At 44.0% G+C, this 20,045-nt stretch overlaps 2 protein-coding genes across 6 annotated transcripts in view; one reads left to right on the top strand and one right to left on the bottom strand.

The window, feature by feature from the left end:
• The first annotated feature begins 1,037 nt into the window (after nt 1-1,037).
• Nucleotides 1,038-5,119, top strand: lgals8b (galectin 8b). 2 transcript variants are annotated; one of them, XM_085258247.1, is made up of 8 exons: nt 1,040-1,270; nt 1,455-1,543; nt 3,671-3,881; nt 3,958-4,077; nt 4,150-4,176; nt 4,259-4,347; nt 4,436-4,601; nt 4,684-5,119. In XM_085258247.1, the coding sequence occupies exons 1-8, from the start codon at nt 1,232-1,234 to the stop codon at nt 4,831-4,833; spliced, it is 891 nt and encodes a 296-aa protein (XP_085114373.1). In that variant the 5' UTR covers nt 1,040-1,231; the 3' UTR covers nt 4,834-5,119. The 2 variants fall into 2 exon arrangements, with proteins under 2 accessions (XP_085114372.1, XP_085114373.1); XM_085258246.1 differs by having other exon boundaries at nt 1,038-1,270; nt 3,958-4,176.
• Nucleotides 5,120-6,690: 1,571 nt separating this feature from the next.
• Nucleotides 6,691-20,045, bottom strand: part of LOC146551793 (palmitoyltransferase ZDHHC14-like) — a 56,346-nt gene continuing 42,991 nt past the window's right edge. For 3 of the 4 annotated variants that reach the window (XM_085258241.1, XM_085258242.1, XM_085258243.1), the window contains exons 6-10: nt 17,762-17,810; nt 15,691-15,793; nt 13,766-13,875; nt 11,868-11,973; nt 6,691-7,683 (exon numbers count right to left, since the gene is read on the bottom strand). In XM_085258241.1, the coding sequence (XP_085114367.1) occupies nt 7,213-7,683; nt 11,868-11,973; nt 13,766-13,875; nt 15,691-15,793; nt 17,762-17,810 (839 nt within the window). In that variant the 3' untranslated portion in view covers nt 6,691-7,212. The remainder of the gene's footprint in view (nt 7,684-11,867; nt 11,974-13,765; nt 13,876-15,690; nt 15,794-17,761; nt 17,811-20,045) is intronic. The other variant, XM_085258245.1, reaches the window with a different exon arrangement.

Raw genomic sequence — 20,045 nt, forward strand, 5'->3', positions numbered from 1 at the left:
ACTATATGAACAGCCATAAAACAAATGAGTAACACTTTCAAGTTCAGTTTTACAAAAGGTACATTTTCTATCAATGTCACAGAATCTTGAAATGTACATGTTGGATGGATATATGTTATGTAATATTTCCAAATGTAATTCTCTAACTTTGTTTGTAATACAAAATCTAAAAGGAACAAGCCACACTTTATCCCAGTTGATATTATCAAAAATAGCATTCCAAAAAAACTTCCCTCTTGGAGTTATTTTCTTTGCATTATACAAACATTCTCTAATATGTTTATTGGTGCATTTGTTGCTTAAGAAATCAATACCATTTATATAAAGAGTGTTAACGGATGCATGTGGTGTGTTCTGTTTTTGTAGCTTTTCATCAACTCAGTCAGTCCGCTGGGAACGGACTTTATTACAGAGCTAAAATCTTTAAATTTGATAGGGAATGTTTTTTCTGTAATAAAGTCATTGTAACTAAGTAGCTGGCCTTCAGAGTCAAATAAGTCTTTTAAATAGATTATATTTTTATCAATCCAATTCTGCAAATATAGTGATTTGTTCCTCTTAGTAATACATTCGTTATTCCAGATAATAGATCTATGTGGAGAAAAGTTATGTGAATAACATAATTTCCAAGCCAACAATGCCTGCTGATAAAATGCAGACATTTTAACTGGTAACTTTGATATACTGTAACTACAAGACAATAGGAAGTGTAAACCTCCAACATTTCTAAAAATGTTATGAATGCCATAATGATCCAGGAGATTTTAAGCGTTCTTTTAGCCATTTCACCTTAAATGTATAGTCCAGGACCCATGAAGTCCAGAAGGCCAAAACCACCTTTATCTTTAGGTCCACAAACAATGATTTTTTTAGATGATGGTGTTTATTCTTCCATACAAAGTTAACAAATAAGTTATTAACATTTTTACGTGGGTTATGTTCCCAGGTTCTCAGATAGATTATGACTGACGTCATGTACTTCCTGCAGGTTCACGTGACGCTCTCACGGTCACGTGGGTGGGCTTCATCCGTGTTGTTGTTGATCGGGTGCCGATCACATGGTAGGATTTTGCGCATGCGCGAGCTGTTAATGGCTGATGGAGAGAAGATGCCCACTGCCTCCATCCCCGTGTAGCGCAGGAGAGCTCCAGCCCGCTCCCGTTTGGCGCGCATTGCGCAGACTGCCGTTTTTCCGCACAGCTGCAGGCCGCAGTCCGACACGAGAGGCCCGATGTCCGTGGCTAACGCTAAACACACGGTTCTGAATCCGGTAAGCGGATTATTATTATCATCATCTCCATCAGCCCTCTGATGGCTGCATGCTCTGCTGTCTGCACGCATGCAGTTTCTAGCGCTGTCCGCACATCTGCCCACACACCTGTCCACATCTGTCTGTCTGACCACACTCGAATGAAGACACGAGGCTCTCTGAGGTTTCCATGTCCGCTCTGCAGGTGATCCCATACACTGGACCCATACCTGGTGGCCTGCACCCCGGGGAGATCATCATCGTCCAGGGCACCGTCCCCCCCGATGCTGACAGGTAAGATTCAAATCAAACAGCAGCAGTTTGTTCTGTTCATGCAGGAAAACTAACAAAGAAAAAATCTCCCCCTGCAGACATTTTCAGCTAAAAGAGAATGAAAGTTGACCCATGACGCTGTTTTCAGGTGTGTGTGATATTTACTGTATTACTGAACTCTTCCATACCTGCTTTGCTTGATTTAAAGTCCACAATAATCCTTCTGTATATTATTCTGGGACTAAGTGCAGCATCTCAGTCCATCCTGCCTGAAACAAGCCCCCTTTGTTCTGATTGGCTGCCCCTCACCTGTCAAGTTTGGTTTATGGATTTTGCTGCAGATTCAAAAACTTCATTTTGTGTTGATTTGTAAAATTATTTATACTTAATAGTTTCACAAGTTGTATAATCAAAGGATATTTAAAGTGCTTATTATAAACTGTGGCACCTTTCACAATCATATAGATTATATTATTGAACCATAATTATTGATCTTTGTAATGTTTGAACTTTAATGTTCTAGCTGCTGCTGATTGAGATGATTTTTATATTGCAGGGTAGCTTGTATCTGTGCAGGTGTGCTGTCACATGTTACCGATGCTGCTCTGTCACAGAGGGGAAATGCTCGAGAACCTGCTGACGTGAAATATTCAGTAATTCATATTTTGGTGAAAGCAGCAGCATTACATGTGAAGCAAATGAGTGAAGCTGAAAAGAGGAAGTGATGGTGAATAGTTTGTTTTTATTGAAATAGTGTTTCCACACACAGCGAGGCCTCCTGTGGTTTGTTGTTTCCAGATGTTACAGCTGTTTTATGTTCGCTGATAAAACGAAACTTAAATCTTTCTGCTGTGAGTTTGTAGCACAAACGTCTCTGACTGCAGGTGCTGTCCGTGGTTCTGATCAAAAGGTGAAACGATGTTGAGGTTACTGGTTATTGATATGTGATATTATTTTGGTGTGTACAGTGTGCGTGGGGGGTTGTGTGTCTGTTTAGGTACGATGTAGCAGCAAGGACCCAAAAACTCCGGAGCCTCTCACAGAGCTGTTCACTTCTCACTCATGCTGGAGACCCAATCTGCTCAGTTCTGTTTCTAGATTAGAGATCAGCAGGTTTGAAATCATCGTCTGCTGGCCAATCAGAAAAGTGCCGCTGTTCCTGGACCCTCACAGGGTCTGACGGTTTTTACCATCCAAAGTCTTTATGTCATGAGCATCAGTGAGAACTATAGAAACTTAATTCCTGATTTATTTACATTTCCTCTTTCCTTAAACAGCTCCGACACTGCAGCTCAATCAAATGTCTCACTCACATCTAAATGTTCCTTTAACCTCCTAGGACCTCCATCCACATATGTGGACATCACATTTTGGGTTATTTAGACCAAAATACTCAATTTTGCTCTACGAGGGCCTGATATCCACTTACGAGGACATTATGCTGCCACTGTTCTATCAGAATTTTAAATGAATATCCTCATATGTGGCTCTGATTTTTCTTAAAAACAAAAATAAGGTAAAAAAAAAAATCTGGTAATTCTTTGTTTTTACATTCATCGGGCCCCAATGAGCCCAAATATCAAAGAGAAATTAAAAATGCTGCTGTGGAAGAGTTCAGGTCTTAGGAGGTTAATGAAGATCCGTTCACTGCCAACTCTTTCCTTCCTGATTCAAATAAACTTTATGAACACAGACTGACTGAGCAAAGCTCTGGATGCTCACACACACTCAGTCTGTATTTAACTCGTCAGCTTTGTCTTCATCTGTACACTCAGCCACTTCACTGTCAGTAAACCTGATTGGTCAGATGCTGAAACCCCGCCTCCTGCTGGGTTTACTGGGATCGCTGAGAAGTTACCCTGGATGTGCTGATCTGTGCACATTCAATTCCAGTTGCAGAGAACAGGTCCAGGATCAGTTTGGCTGATATCAATGAGGTTGTTATTCTCTTCGGTGATCATGCATCGCTCCCAGCTCTGCTACAGTCAGACCACTCAAAGTCTCTCTCTCTTTTCTTTAAATCACATCTGAGAGCTCAGCTGTTCTGCCAACTGGGTTCAGAATAAAAGGATGGAGTTACATCCACGTGGAGTTTAAGTTAAACGTTGATGCACGACATGATTTAATGGGCAGTTAAACTTTGTGCAGGTTTCAGATCGACCTGTCGAGTGGCTGCAGCACCAAACCACGCTCTGACGTCGCCCTCCACTTCAGCCCTCGCTTCAAGGGCTCGCCCTGTGTGGTGTGCAACTCCCTGCTGCAGGAGAGCTGGGGCAGAGAGGAGACGCTCCACCAGCTGCCCTACAAGCGCGGCGCCCCCTTCGAGACGATCATCCTGGTGCATGAAGACGCCTTCAAGGTCTGTGAGCCCGAGCTGGTGGAGATGGTAGGCCTGCATGTGGAACCGAAAGATAACGCTCCTTGTTCACCTGCAGGTGGCGGTAAATGGAGCGCACCTGCTGGAATACAAGCACAGAATTCCTCTGAACAGGGTTGACACCTTCTCCATCTGTGGGAAAGTCAGGGTGAACGCTATCGGCTACATCCCAAACTCAGTGAGTACATGTCTTTCTCATATTTCAGGTTTTTTGCCGCTCGTGTCTAAATGTGTGTTTTCTCCCTCTCAGGCAATATTCTCAGAATCAGGGGACCTGGTGAGTTTTTACCTTTAAACTGCTAAAACTCGATCACATGTCCAAACTCTTATCAGACGTTTAGGTTTCACTGCTGTTTCAGAGCCTCCCTTACAAAGGCAGCATCCTCAAAGGCCTGAGCCCAGGACAGCACATCACAATCAAAGGGCAGGTCAGCATGTATCCTCACAGGTAAACATTCAGACACGTATATGAATCTGTGTGCGAGTTATCCAGGACCGCCCATCTCACAGTGATGCACGCTCATACGTTGCTCCAGTTTTACCGTGAACCTCCGGAACAGCCGGACGGAGAACATCGCTCTCCACCTGAACCCCCGCATGAAGTCCAGCGTGTTCATCAGGAACTCGTACCTGGGTGAGTCCTGGGGTCAGGAGGAGCGGGAGCTGCCCTTCTTTCCATTCTCCTCAGGAGAATACTTTGAGGTAAGGACCACCTGCAGCTTCTCAACGCTTTTAAAGGCCTTCTGCTTCTTCAGAGACTCTTTTTTTAAAATTTCTTCCTCAGATCCTTCTCCTCTGTCAGCCACATCGGTTCAAGCTGGCGGTGAACGGCTCGCACCTGTTCGAGTTCAGACACCGGGTGCAGGACCTGAGCAGCATCGACCAGCTGGAGATCATGGGAGACCTGGAGCTCACCGACGTCAAGCTGTGGTGACTCGCACGGAAACCGGCGTCACCGATGCTCCTGGGTTCTGGTTATCGTGCTAAATTAGCTTAGCCACAGCAACCTGGGCGTGGATGGTTCTAAGCTAGTCTGGCACGGAGGCCGTGGACGGGTCTTAAATGAACGGTTTCCAGCTGAGACTGGATGATGCATGACAGTAAGCCGTGCTGCAGCTGACTGTGGTGTCCCTGGACCGTTTCTTTTCTTGTCTCTAGTGCATCTCTGCTGTGATACAGCCTGTGTAACTAAACCCGGAAATAAATGTGAATGTTAAGAAGCTCTCGACACCTGGCTCTGCTTACGTGTTAATTATAAGACTGTCAGCAAAACAGTGAAATAAATACAAGGACTGCATTCTTCTGTACAGCTCACATAGAAAACAAAATCCAGGAAGTGCAGTTTTTACTGCATCATTGAAGTCACAGCTTTCATTTGCATTAGTTTTTAATCACTTTAAAATAATATTTGAAATACATGAAAATGTCCCACACACCTGACAGGCAGCACTCTGTGCAGCGCGAGATAATAAGATTTAAATAACTGACAGGTCCGTCAGAGGAGCGAGTCCTGCTCCAGTAATCTGAGGTTCCCTCTCGTCTCCTTTATAATCACCTGTGGTTAAAAATGTAACCCAGTCAGGCTGCATGTGTCACACATTATTTAATGACAAACGTGTTCCTGTTATCCTGCTGTTATCATTCAAACCTGAGGATGATCAGCAGCCTTCAGCGATTCTTCACCTCCTCAGATCCATCATCGGGAGCCTTTTTTAAATTTTATAGCCTCACATGTTCGCCGGCCTCCGTGGATTTGGACCCCCATAGCAAAGATTTAAAAGTGTGCTCTCCATAATTGTCTCGCCAGTAATAAAACACGTAAATAAAAACAAAATAAACCTGAATTTCATTCATAACAGAAAGGAAAACATCAAATGTAAAGCTCATTTTGAATTTGATGACAGCAAAACGTCAAAGAGAAAAAGGTTAAAAAGCAGCTGGAGGAACATTTTTCAGCAGCGCAGTCATGTGACTGGGTACTAAAAAAAAAATAGAGGTTCACAAAAAACAGTTTATAAAATGTTCCTGACACAAATGTGAAGATTTCAAACGTGTGCAGACTTTTAGAAACATGTTGCTGCCCTCAAAATCAAAATTAGCCAATGCGCTTCATCTTCTCAGTTTGAATATTTGAAATGTTTTTTTGTTTATGTTCTATTATGAATAAATTATGGGTTTAAGAAGAATATCCTTAAATCTTATTATTTACATTTTAATTCCTCCCAACTTTCAGGAATTGTGTTTGCAATTCTTTAACTTCCCAAACACAAACATGGTTTTACTGTAACCGCCCACAGAGGGGTCACAGACTGATGACAAGGCTCAGATATTTTTGTGGCTTTTGTTGGTCAAAAACTGAAATTCAGGGATCCTTAAATAATAATGTGATTTTTGTTCGTCTCAGCAGACCAACAGAGAACTGTGAGTCATCACGCCGTCTTTTAGCCTTTAAAGTCAGCCTACAGCTGGTGTGACATCACACTAATGTTAGTAAAGATGAGGCTGATATCCTTTCCTCTTGGTTTCATAAGAGTATGTAAATTTAAATCTTAGCTGCAGTGTTTCTGCTCGACCACAAGGGGGTGGAAGAGCATTAAAGTGGGAGTGTCAGTTTCTACCAAACCATCAGCGTCTTTGGCCACAGACTGACCCTCTGAGGTGTGGACCCACAGCTCTTCTGTTTCAGGCCTTTTCTGTGCGTCCAGCTAAGAGCTCAAAATCATCCATAAATGTTAAAACGTCAGCATCACATGACTGTCACACAAACGCCTTCGATAGAAACGCAGCCGAATGTGATAAAAAGATGGTTTTATTAATATCCACAGGAAATATAATCTGTAAGTTGTAATAACCATAGTACAATACAACAGTCTCTTTTACATAGAAAAGCCTGATGATATGCAACATGAAGACATCAACCATCGCACTGCTGACCATGTCCAAGAAAAGAAGGCAAGAAGACACCGTCCAATCAGCAACGGGCACACAGGAGAAGGTTTTAGAAAAGAAGTGAGTCAGAGCTGCGACGCTCAGCCTTCTCACCCAAACTTTTATTTTGGATTGAAGTGGAACAAAAACCTGAAACGTCTCCTGTGAAGTTTCCAAAGAGTTAACGGATTAAACTTCCCCGGAGTTTCAAACAAAAATAACAGGAAGGATCTTCCAGCTCCAGCTGCAACGTTTGGGAAGAAAAACGTCAGAAGACAAATCTGATTTAGGTCCACAGGTTCCAACAGCTGAGTTTAAACCACCACCTGTGAGCGTGGGTGGGGGTCAGCAGACTTCGGTGATCTCAGTGTTTTCATTGGGGGCGTCAGACGGAGCTGAGCTTCACCAGCCCTCTGACGGAGTCCTCGTGCAGCGAGTCCTGGCTGGCTGGGTCGTAGAAGCCGGCCTGCGTGGTGTGGCTGTGGCCCATGGGGCTGCCGCAGTGAAGCATGCCGGGCGGCGACGGCACTTCCTCTGGCGTAAGGAAGTGGTGCTGGAACAACGACTCCTGCAGGGGGTTGCTGTGGTTGTGTGTGAGGGTGTGTCCATGGACCGGCAGTTTGTCGGCGGCCTCGTGGCAGCTTAAGCTGGAGGTGGAGGTCGGAGGGGTGGGCTGGCCGAGGGGCAGTGAGGTGCAGGGCCCCGTCAGGGCGAGGGAGGCGCGGCCAGGTAGCGTCCCTCCGTTTTCGGGGGATGTGGTTAGGATGACAGGCTCGCTGCTCTGGTGCTGGAGTAGCGGGGTGGCGGCGGCCTGCAAAACGAATTTGGTGCTCTGAATGCACTGGTCTTGGTCACACTGAGAGAAAGCGCCAACGAGGAGAAGGGAGGAGGGAGGGGGTGTGCGGGTCAAAGCAACAGACATTGGGGGGGAGAGATGGCAGTGACGCAGAATTTGAAAAGTGCAAAGAAGAAAACACAAACGAAAGGAAGGCGTGAAGACGACAAAGGAGGGAAGGGAGAGAAAGAAAGAGAAGGTGTTAGTGTCCCGTTAGGATGCAGAGCCACAGCCGCTCAGCTCAATACACAGAGCTGCTATTAAGTCCCTGCTTCATGGCCTATTGATCGCCTCGCTGTGGATGTGTCAATAACGAGCGGTAACTGGGTTAGGACGCCGAGTCGGCGATAACACACATCAGCCACAGAGAGGTTAGCTTTAACCCTGTTAGCCGTTTGTCACCACAAAGTCATCAATATTACAGAGCAGCTGCAGATGAAAAGCCCACAGGGTGTGAGAGGTACTAGAAATTAAAAGCGTAATAATCAGGAAGAGCCCCGTGACGCAGCCTCCCGCCCCACACCACCCCAAAGCCTCACGGGGAGGAAATGGGAAGCACAGAGGTTCGTCCTCCACATCTCACCTTTCTGCCTCAATCTCACTGACCTGAAAAGAGCAGATTACAGACATGATGTAAACACAGGCCGAGCGACCTTTGACAGCAGAACAGATGTGCTTTTAAGTGTTATCAGTCCTCCATGTATCGACTTATGGAAGCTAGGCTCAGGTTGTTGCACTGCAACGACAGGAAACACGCTCACCTCCACGTTAGCGCCAGGCTACGTCATCGGTGTTTGATGGAAAATAGAGTGCTGTCAGGCTTTGTGAACACCGACTGACTCATTAGCAGCAAGGCAGAAACAATACCTAGACGGGCTGCTGACCACAGGCCGTGTTGGGCTTTCACATTCCTGTAATCCCAACATTCAGCCCACATTTACTCTGGTTTTGCCTCAGTAGAAGGATACTATGACAGGAAGACAGTCATTTCTCTGTTCCTGAGACGTCGTCAGGAGACGCACTGCTAGGTAAACAGTTTTTGTGTCAGCTCTCGCAGCGTGCTGTACAAAGCTGATTCTACTTGTGTTTCATATTTAAACAAATCTGAAGAGGACTGGAGAGATTAGAGTGACGCGTGTTATTCCCGACAACATTAACGGATAATAAGTCACACAGTGGTCTGGGACATTCGAACATCTGACCCGAGCGCTTTAAAGTCCGGAGATGCTTTGTGAGATCTCCCCTCCTTAAAGTGGGAACTGATGTGAGCCTCTCAGGGAGGCCTGTGATGACTGCAGTCAGTCTCTCTCCTTTTACTGAGTCAAATCCAGAAAGCAGGGTTTGTTCATCAAAGTGCAATGACATCGTTTCACACGCAGTTACCGTGGCAACAGCTTAAAAAGTCTCCGTCGATTTAAAGCTGCATCACAAAGAAACAAACGCGCCTTTGCCAACACGGAGCTAAAAATGCCCGGCTTAACGTGGGACACACACCAACAACTGTTTGCTTTTAATCAAAAATCTGATTTAAATACTCGTTCACACACACACACACACACACACACACACAGGTCCCAGACCTGGACAGCTACACGTTAAGCACTGACGGCGTCCAGGCAAACAGCCAGGACGACTGCGGCTGCTCATCATGACCGCTACAGGAGACAGATGGTGGTTATTTGTGGACGTGCTAACATTGGGGAATGTTCCCGTGGCTTTCAGCCCAACGGTCCATTCAAGAGATCATGACTGATGACGTCAGCGTTTAACATCTCGGTGAGAATAACCAGGACGAGGTCGAGCCTCTGTGCCAACAAGGACACGGCAGAGGGAAAGGTGTTCAGTAGCTGTGTGCGAGGAGGTAAACTGGACGCCACGAGTGTGTCGGGACTCAGCCTGACACTGCACAAAAACCTGTTCACGGCCTGCGGCGTGATTTCGATTCTCATCTTTTCATGAGCCTGCTGCAGTGACAGATGACAACCCCTGGCAAAAGTCAGCGAATCAACACATTTGGATGATGTTCATTCAGCCTCAAACACATTCAACACTTTTCTTTTTTTGGGCAGTAGAAGAAAAATAATGTTGGAATCACTTTGCGGTTTTCATTTCTATCTGCACAAACCTGAATATGAAAGAAGTCTGCAGAGCCAAAATAATGTTTCTTTGTTCCCTGATGATGTAATGTTTCATATCAAGGGCCAGATTTACTCAGCGGGTCGGTTAGGTGTGGTTAGTTTGGGTGACATACAGAAGTTAGTTTTCTAAACACAGATGATCTTCATGTCAATATCAAGCACAAAAAATAAGACGTGCTTTTTTTTGCACCTGCTGGTGCAATTTGCAGTAAACTGCATCTCAAACTTTGTAACTGTTTAAACACTTGATTTAAATATTTTCTTCTCTATATTTTGTGCAAAGGAAACTCCAAAGACCGCGTCCCTGCCTCCTGTGGAATCTTGGCTCTGTGTTTGTCCTCAATACTGACAGTATTTTGTGTTAGTTTGTGCACAAAGCGTTGGGTAATCTGTAACATAACATAAACAGGTGACAAGGCATGAGCTTATAAGCACATAATGTGCAACAATTAAACTGTAATCAATCAGCTGTTTTAGTTTTTTTTTTATCATATTTAGATTCAGCACAACAAAATCCATTCGAATAAAGGAAATCATCATTTTTCCTTCACTTAATTTGGAATAAATAGCATTATTCAAAATAATCTGACAGCCAGAATGTTCAGGTGTATTTAATAAAAACAACTGCAAAGTGAAAAAGTTGAACAAGCATCCTCCAAATGTGCCGATTCCAGGAGTTTCCGTAAGATTTCAGAGTGAGCGTCTTATGAGCAGCTGACCAGAAATCAGAGACTCCAGGCCACCACATCAACATAACCCCCACCTGCCGACCTGATTTAAAGAAACACGACGTGGTTCGTGCAGACTCTGAGAACTCGCCTGCTGTAATCTAGACCAGCTTCATCCATCTCAATCTAGCGATGAGAGACACTAACTGGATTTACTTTCCCAGACCAGAAAAAAACCAAGCTGTGTGTGATTCAGCGGCGTCCAGCCTCCGTGCCTGGGCTCAGTTATCCGGGCCAGCGCGGGATGCCTCTACATTCTTAAATCTGAGATCATCATTAGAGAGTCGACCGTCGGCATCGTTCACGGCAGCCGCACGAGGGCAGGACAACCTGATCCACGCCAGGAAACCAGATTTGTTCTACACGTGTGCGAAAACAGACGTACTTCCTGTCAATGCTAAAATTACAAAAATAATTAACTCATAAATTTTTTTTTTTTTCATGCAAGAGTCGGATTAAAACTATTAAAACTGTTTCTACCTGACAGCTGTAACTTTATATTACTGAAGCACGTCTCCCCTCTCCGAGTCAGTTTATTAGGACGTTTCAGATTTTACAAATAAAGCAACATTTGATCTTCGTTGGTCTAATTCTCCAGCCATACACACTGATAAAATAATCTATGCTAGACCTCTACAATAATAATAATAATTATTATAATTATAAACTTCACAATTTGTGTACATGGATCAAAAAGTTCACTTGAAAAGGAGAATTTAGTTTGTTTAATTAGTTCCATATATGAGAAGTAAGAAAAAGTAATTAATTTTTTATTTATAACAATAATAAATATTCTATTTCATAACCAGTGAAATCAAAGTTAAAATTGTATGTAATGCTTAAACAAGCCATTTCACCTTACAGCAGTCAGTGTGTAAATGCTAAGGGCTTTTACTGTGAAAGGAAGGAACAGGAAGAAGGCCTTTTCACACGTGCAGAACAAATCAGGTGCAGATTTCAACACTCACTGCAACTTTATATAAACTCTAACGTTAGGAAGCAGCTTGAGGATAAAATGAACCTGAAGGCAGACTCTTTAAAGTATTTTAGCTCATAGTTGCTGAAATCCTGCGTGCTTTATTATCCTGCTCTTTGCACAGGGTGGCTCTTATTGTGAAGCAGTTACAGGTATACACGTCTAAACAACATGACTGACAAAAAACATGAATTTCGTGGTTTAGTTTATTTGGTTATCGTTTCACCATGAAAAGAGATGAAACACTGTTCTGTGCCATTTCTGACAAAGTGATGCATAAAGCTGCATTTGGAGGGGAGAGGGAGGTGGGAGGGGAGAGGGAGGTGGGAGGGGGGTGGTGGCGGCGTCGGTCAACAGTCTTACCGTGTGGCTCTGCTGAGACTGGGTGGAGCCATATATAGTGATACCATTGGTTGGTGGTGCCAACTGTGGCACGTCTGCCTCGACGAAGCCGCGTCTGTCAATGAGACTAATGGGAGAAAAGCCGAGAACATCGTTACCGTCAGCAAACATTACACAGCAAAGGTCACTCAGCAGCACAATAACACAACACACAGCTCCGACAGGCCCGTCCTGCTTTAACCAGAAAGGAAAAGGTCGAGTTGATCTCGTTGTGGGTCAGCAGACGACCAAAGAAAGAAACGGAATGAAACAAATGAACAAAAGAGCTTTGTCGCTCTAACAGAGAGACTTTTATTAAACTCTGACCCTGTGGTTTTACTGTTGACAATAAAAGCAAAGATAACTACTGTGTGCGGTGTGAACTATTTTCTGATACCACTGCTGCAGGTCAGGAAATACCAGCTTCTAAAATGATTTAAATACAGTCTCAGATGTACAACACATGACCCGTTCCAGCATGTCATCATTTAACAAACGGCCCTGTGAAAAACTGAGCCCGCCCCATGATTCAGTAGCTTGTGGCGACACCTTTGGCTGCAGTAATTTACAGTAATGATTTTCTGTGACAGTGTTGTCCTCTTTCTTTGCAGCGTTGCTCTCAGTCAGTTGTGCAGACATCTCTCTGAAGGTGCCACTACAGCATTCAGTCAGGGTTGAGGTTGGACTTTCACTGGACCGTTGCTGCCGTGTGTGGGATCACTGTCCTGTTGATGACCTCGTGCCAATACCCTGTGGCTCTGGGCACATTGCCCTCTGACACCCTACTGACAATCGGTCATGCTCGGATGCTTCAGATCAACAAACCACCAAAACTTCTGCTTTTATCAAAGTGCTCACACTGCTGGCTGTTACTTACAGAAGGGATGGTTTTAGTTTTTGTTAAATAATTACTGAGACCGTACTATGTCACCTGAGGTTGTATTTACCTCATTTTAAGAGCAGCTAATCTTATTATGTCCTGATATGCAGCACCTTGGAAGTGAATGAGGGCGTACTTTCTGTTAAGTGTGACTGTACAGTCGCTCATCTGTGGAGTGAACCATCATTTCCAACCCAAGGTTAATGCTGCACAGCTCTGCTGGTTAGAGAAGAACCTGCTGAACTTTGCACAGTGATGCCTCCGTGTGATGATAGGGGCTGTTTATCAGCCAAACACAGGCCGATCGGACACAGCTGAGGCATCAAGCTCGATAAGAATTTAACACAAAGTGCTGACGGTGAGCTCCAGCAGGACTGAGCTGGAATGAAGCAGAAACCTGCAGTTTGATGCATTTGAAAGTCTGAGTGGAGAATCTGTGCAGGGAGTAAAACACAAAAGGCTTTTGTCTCTGTGGGTCTGAGCTCGCTCAGTCCAAGAGGCAGGTGAGGCCAGCTGTGCGACACCTGTGGCGCCACACACACACACACACACACACACACACACACACGGCAGCCACCTGTGAGCCGAGGACTCACATAAGAACAATGCCGGGGGGCAACGTGCAGTCGCACAGACACGAGCTGACAGCTGCTGTGTTTTTGTTCAATCACATGGGCAGAAAAGTATAAAAATCTAATCAATGTGGGAAACTTTGATCTCGGATTTGGTTCAAATAGGCCTGAAATGCTTTGCAGTATCTTTGCTATGTTTAGAGAAAAGGCTGCAGGCAGGCTCATTTCACAGCAGCTCCTCACATCAAACACTTCTGAGTAACAGTTTTATTTTTGCCTCTGGAGAAAATGGGAAACTACGATGACACCGAGATGGCTTTTTCCCCCCAGAGCAGGGAACGATGGGCTCTTTGTCCTCATCTGACCATCGAGGAACGAGGAATGCGTACATCGCCTCACAGAAACACAAACACCCACACCCAGCCTACCTCGGTGGCAGGGGTCCACACAGCGCTGCGCAGCAGTTGGTGAATATGTTTCCATAGCTGTAGGGGTTATAGTTGTCCTTCCCTCTTTTAGATGACCATGAACCTTTTATCTGCAGAGATGCAAAGCTTCAGTGAGACAGATAAATATCCAAAGTGTCATCGATAAACAGACGCTGCTGTTTGTGTCTAGTCTGGAGCTCAAGCGGGCCGTGCGCACTTCTGTCCCGTGACCTTGAAAATTATCATCGCCATTCTCGAATCAGCTGAGCTCACCAGCGAAGCTCGAGCACCACTCACTCACAGTCTGAGGTGAAAAGGAGTTACAGCTGTGAGTCCATGCTTCTGTGCAGCTAATGAACACACACCATACAGATGAGCAAATAATCAGAAACTCCATTAAAAACGCTTCTTTTAAAAGGATTAAAATGCACACATCAGCGTGTTTGTAGTTCCCAGATTTTCAGGCTAGCAAGGAACCAACGTCACTGAGAACTTTAAAGAACGAATATTTAAAAGTATTTGCCTGTCATATGTAATCAGTCCACAACCACTAGATAAACATAAGACTAGAAAAATAAAGATAAAAAACACAGTGCCGAGGTCCATAAGGGAAGGTAAGGGAAAAAGGGAGGGTAAAAAGCGGCGAGACGGACGGCAAGCCAAGTGCACCGGCGCCATCTTTCAGATTAAAACCTGAAAATCATTGAAACAGTAAAAAATAACAACTACATGTGATGAGCTGGAATTTTAGAAGCTAATTTTGAATTGTATGCTGGGAATATGCTTCTGAAAAAAGTTGGGACGCGGACGTGTTTATGTTGTTTTTTTGCAGAATGTGAAATAAGCCACACCCACACTTCAGCATTAATGAGGCCATTACACGTTTGATTCAAGCTGCACCAACGCACACTCACGGTGTCGGCTCCTGAACTGTTCGCTCTCCTCTCTCCCAAATGGTCCAATTTTGTTACCCATAAATATTTGGTCCAGAGGTCAGTGTACTCAGTGACCCGATGGCTCAGGGCCAGCTACTGGCCTTATGTTACTTGTGAAGCAAACCGGCTTAAACAACTCATCAATATTTTTGATCATTTCTATCAGAATTTAAAATTGAAGAAACCGTTTCAGGAAAATGAAATAAAGAAACGTTGCTTAGTGTTGAGGAAACTGCAGGAAGGCACCGCGTGTGCTGCAGGATGTGAGAACGAGCGTTTCCCCTCACATTTGTGACAACAAATAGAAAAGTGTTCTCTGTGAATAACAACTTTTCAAAGACTTGGCTTCTGTTTCTCCACAGTGAAAAGGCGATCACATGTGTACTTTAACATGGAGACGGAGCCTCTGTTACCATCCTGGGCTAAAATTCAAAGCAGCTGCTCAGTCAGCTTCAACATGAAGAAAAAGTCTTTCACGCATAAATTAAAATCAAGCCTAACCCTGCGAGCCCTCCGCTAAATCTACTTAAAATCTTTCGATTGAAATGATTTGGCAGATGTAGAATATGACGATGAATAAAGACGCTGTGTTGTTGTACTATTACAAAAATGGGCTCGTTTTCTTCTCTCGGGCCAGTAAAGCTCTGATCCGCTGCCTCGGGCTTCCTGTGGGGAGCCCCTCCCCCACTTAGTCTAATCACGTTAATATTAAAACTAACGAGCAGTTCGACGCTGCAGCAGGTGTGATGCTTTAGTATCACACAACTTTTCTCGTGTCGTGTGCCCGCTACTTTCCAGTTGCTGGCACCGAATTGAAAATGAGTGAATGAACCAATAAAAAGATCAAATGGTTTTAGTGCCGTTTCAATTTAAAATAACATTTTATGGCGTTCCTGCCCTTTAAATGGAGTCTGTTAGCACACGACACATGTGAACATTCTGCCTCGTTTCTGCAGCGTGTGGTGTAATGCACTTTGTGTCCATACTCACGTCTTCATTGGTGGTCTGGTTGGAGCTGATCAGGTAGGTATGGAAGCCTGAGAGGCCCACGATGGACCACACAGAGAAGAAACACACCACCACTTCCAGCACAGTGACACAAAGAAGTCAAGGAATAACTCTGCTGTGGTGTTCATGCAGTGACAGATGATAATATGAAAGCTCATACAACCCACGGAGCCAGCCCGAACACCGAGGTGCTGCCGTAGCAGCGAGCACACTGACCCACAGCCTGAGGGCCGCCCTCCTCTCGCCAGTACTTCCCAGTTACCAGTTCGTTTGGCTCGTACTGCTCATTTTCTCTACTCCACATACACGCACTGTTCGAGATGAATCCTCTACACAAACAAACACCGCTGACTCTTAATGTGCACTACCTCCAAGGATGACACATACAAATACCCAGACACCATAACTAAGTGCCTGAAGGGCTGCTGGAAAATGCTCAGTAGGTTAGCATCATACTGCATCCTCTCAGAAACTTTACATAATGCCCTCACGCTCTTCTTCTCTCTCCTCCAATCTCTTCCTCCTCAGCAAGGACAAAACATGTCATCATTCTTCGAGCACAAAGGCCTGCTGCGATAGTATCGACTGCAATTCAGCTTTATTAAAGCCCTGTAGGACAGCAGACTTTATCAGCGTGGCTTGGCACATTTCTCTGCCTCAGAAAGTTATCGCACTCAGGCACAGAGAGAAGGGCAGCGAGAGAGCGGCGGTGTGGCAGCCCGTGCTCTGAACCGGATTTGTGTTGTACACCGAGCACTGGGATCATTTAGAGCCGCTCTTCATTTCTACCTCTGAACGGGCTTATCAGTCCTGACCTCGCACGACCCCACGCCGTATTTAAGTGAGAGAAGACATCAAAATGTTTAAAGCAGAAGAAAATGCATTAAAGGGCTGCCAAAATAGTCACGAGCTGCTTCATGATTAAAAGCGAATAAAAGCGAGGCTCTGCTGCCTCCACCTAACCTTCTGCAGTAGAGGCCACATTAACTCCAAATCATCATGTGAACAGTTCACAGCTAAAAGGCTGCGATGAACCTCTTTGCTCAACTTTATCTGACTTACAACAGTCCAGACGTGGCTACAATAAACACAATAATTGTAACAACACCCACACACACCGTCTGAGTCACATGACACAGCTGAAGAGCGACGCAGAGACGAGTCAGAGCCATAAAAATTTCGCTGTCCTGCGTGCCGCGTAAGCCCCGCAGTACAAGACTAATCAGATGCATGTAAGTCATGCAAGAGACACAGCTGGAGAAAATAGCAGAGCGATGGAAGGCATGCAGATAAATCTGACCTATGGAATAATCTGCATGTGTAACATCAGAGTAATCATTGGGAATATAAATGTTTGTGAGAACGCTGGCCGAAATTCAGGTTTATACAGAGCCAGTTCACCACAGCGTTCACCTCAAGGAATTTTATATAGAACAGATCCAACAACCAGAGCAGCGCTCGGCATCCTGGGAAGTCCCAGAGCAACCTGAGCCTCAGAAAGACAACCAACGGAGTCACCTGATCCATAAGCTTTAAAACAGAGTTTGAATCTTAAAAGTAGAGATAGTGTCTGCTTCCTGAATCCAAACTGGAAGCTGGGTCCACAGAAGAGGGGCCTGAAAACTGAAGGCTCTGCCTCCCATTCTACTTTTAAATACTCTAGGAACAACAAGTAGGCCTGCAGAGCGAGAGCAACACGCTCTGTTAGGATAACAGCTACGAGTTACTGAGGTCCTAAAGATATGACGGGGCCTGATTATTCAACTAAATTCAGCCAATGCAGAGAAGCTAATTTGGGATAAATATGATGTCTCATGTTCTCTAGTCCCAGTTAGTGTTTAAGATCACATGAAGGTTTTTCTAGTCTGATGATGAATTACAATAACCCCCACGACAATAATCAGCAGTTCTCCAGCATCACTCAGGCAGATGTTGCCATTTTTAACAACGCTGATGAGATGAAGGACAGCAACGATACATGTGTGATTAACGTGACTGCTTAAAGAAATATCCAGGTTTAAGTCGACACCGACGTGGAACAGTGAAAGGATATCTGGCAGGACTGTTTTTGAGCGCGCTGAGGAAGCCGTTTTGATGAGAGCCTGTGAAAGGGAAAAACAGTTTCTGTTAGAGCAGCACGCAGCTCGTGTTTGCTGTTTGCAGAATGTGGGACTTGTATGAGATACTGAGCACTACGCCATTACCTGCTGCAAACACTGTCCTGAGTAAAGGTTAAGAGTTGACAAGAAGAACTGAGCTCAGCCGAGTGTGCCGCTTTAATTGGCTTTCCAATTTAGCTTCCAAGTGTGTAGAGAAGCGGCACAGAGCCAGATGAAGGAGCTGGCCCCCAATAAGTGGTTATAGGGAGCATCTCTACCTACTGTGTTCTTCATTCATTCAGACTTACAAAGTGGATTAAAGGTTACAATCAGTATCTATGAAGGACTGCAGCCACCTGTATACCCACTCTGAGCCAGGAACATTTTTAATCATCCCTACAAGCTAATCCTGACCCACGCTGCTGTTCCCAGCACTCGCAGTCATGTATCCATGGCTTCAGAGGACATTAGTCCAAACTTCGTCTAACTGTAACTCAACCTTAAGCTAACTGCATGTAGCCTTTTAAATAAAAGGGAGATTGCACGTTAACATGAGCACGTAGGTCCATCTTGTAAATTTGCTGCAGTCCCTGAAGGCTGGTGAGGTCAGAATCATACGAATACCACAAAGACACGATCACTAAACCACAGATGATCTGTAGAAACAGTGACTTACAGGATGCTGTTTCACATTAAGACAGATTTAATTTTCCTCTATTGTTTGACAGTCTGGGAGAAAGATGTCAGAGATATGTCGTCAGCTGTGTGGGTTCAGTATTTTTCTCAAATCTATTTTACAGTCCTGTCTGGTAGATGTGGGCATGTTGTGATTCGCTTTAACAAACTCATCTAGAGCAGGTGGATGCCACGATATGAAAACTCAAACACAACTATTCTCCCAAATTAAGAAACACATGCAGATATAATTTTACACTGATATGAATCTGTTGCTTACAGATTCAGTCTGTTGATTGTAATGTTGTCCAAACTGGTGAGACACAATGTTGATGTGCAACTTTTTAGGCCTTGCTAGTTACAATGTTACTAATGTCTAAAATTTGCTCAACAAAATTTGACACAACTTTTCTAACTTGTGTTTTAAAAGTAGGGCTGCCACAAACGATTATTTTGACAGTTGACCAGTCACCGATTATTTTTGCGATTAGTCGACTAATCAGATCATCATCCATTGGACGTAAAACGAACAGCTTATTGCACCAGCAGCATCTGCTCTTATATAACTATCATTAGCTTACAGCTTTAAGTGTTTAAGGTATGTGCTAACTAAAAATAAAGACAAGATGGTAGTTTATTAAACTTTAATGAAATTTGCAGATTGTTTCGGTGAAGTTTAATAAACTCCTTGCTATCTAAAATATAACAGGACACCTATATTCTCCAGCATCTCACACTTCTGATAATCAGCTGTTTATTCAGCTGTGTAAAAACTATAACTTTAATCTCAGCCAAACAGATTTACTCAGGAACAAATAAAATACTGAAAAAAAAAGCCAAACAATAACATTTTTAAGTTATCTAAATGACTTATATATCATGTTTAACCTGAGTAGCGAAAGACAGCGGTGGGTTTGAAAACGATTTGCCAGGAGTCCGGTGTTCTCACGGGCTCTAGTGAGCCTTGACCCCGGCTAGCTATCGAGCTAGTGGGTAACAGACGTCTCCGAAAACGTCGGAGCGCTTTTGAAAATATGTGGTGTCTTGATAACCTGAGCAGGTATTTGAGGTTTACACAGTTACATTCTCACCTGAAAATATGTTAAACGTTTATTTTGTGACCCAGAAAGAGTAATATTAAAACTAACTAGCTGCTGCCATTGTTGGAAACTGAGCAGAGCTGGGCCGCACTATGAATTCTGGGTAGAGCTGGGCGATATGAGATTTTTTCATATCACGATATGTTTTTTTCATTTCAGGCGATAACGATATCTATCACGATATAAGCCAAATAACTATATTTGTAAGATTTAAATGTGCCGTTGCTCACAAGTAAAATGTGAAATAATCAGCAGCTTATTTTGATTGAAATATTTATTTCCCATAATAAGTTCAACAGGGGAGATGTACTTAAAAAATGAGACTTTTTCAGATAAATAAAGGCAAATATTGCAAACTACACAAAAGGCAGCCGCTAAAGCGTTTAAGTTTCAAAATAGAACAAACAAAAGACTAATAAATTGTCAATTCCACTTAGAAATTATTAATTATAAAAATAAATCT

The sequence above is a fragment of the Mchenga conophoros genome, linkage group LG19 (assembly GCF_057382185.1).
Source record: "Mchenga conophoros isolate Kocher_MC1m ecotype Shallow Benthic linkage group LG19, M_conophoros_male_GT1.1, whole genome shotgun sequence".
NCBI lineage: Eukaryota > Metazoa > Chordata > Actinopteri > Cichliformes > Cichlidae > Mchenga > Mchenga conophoros.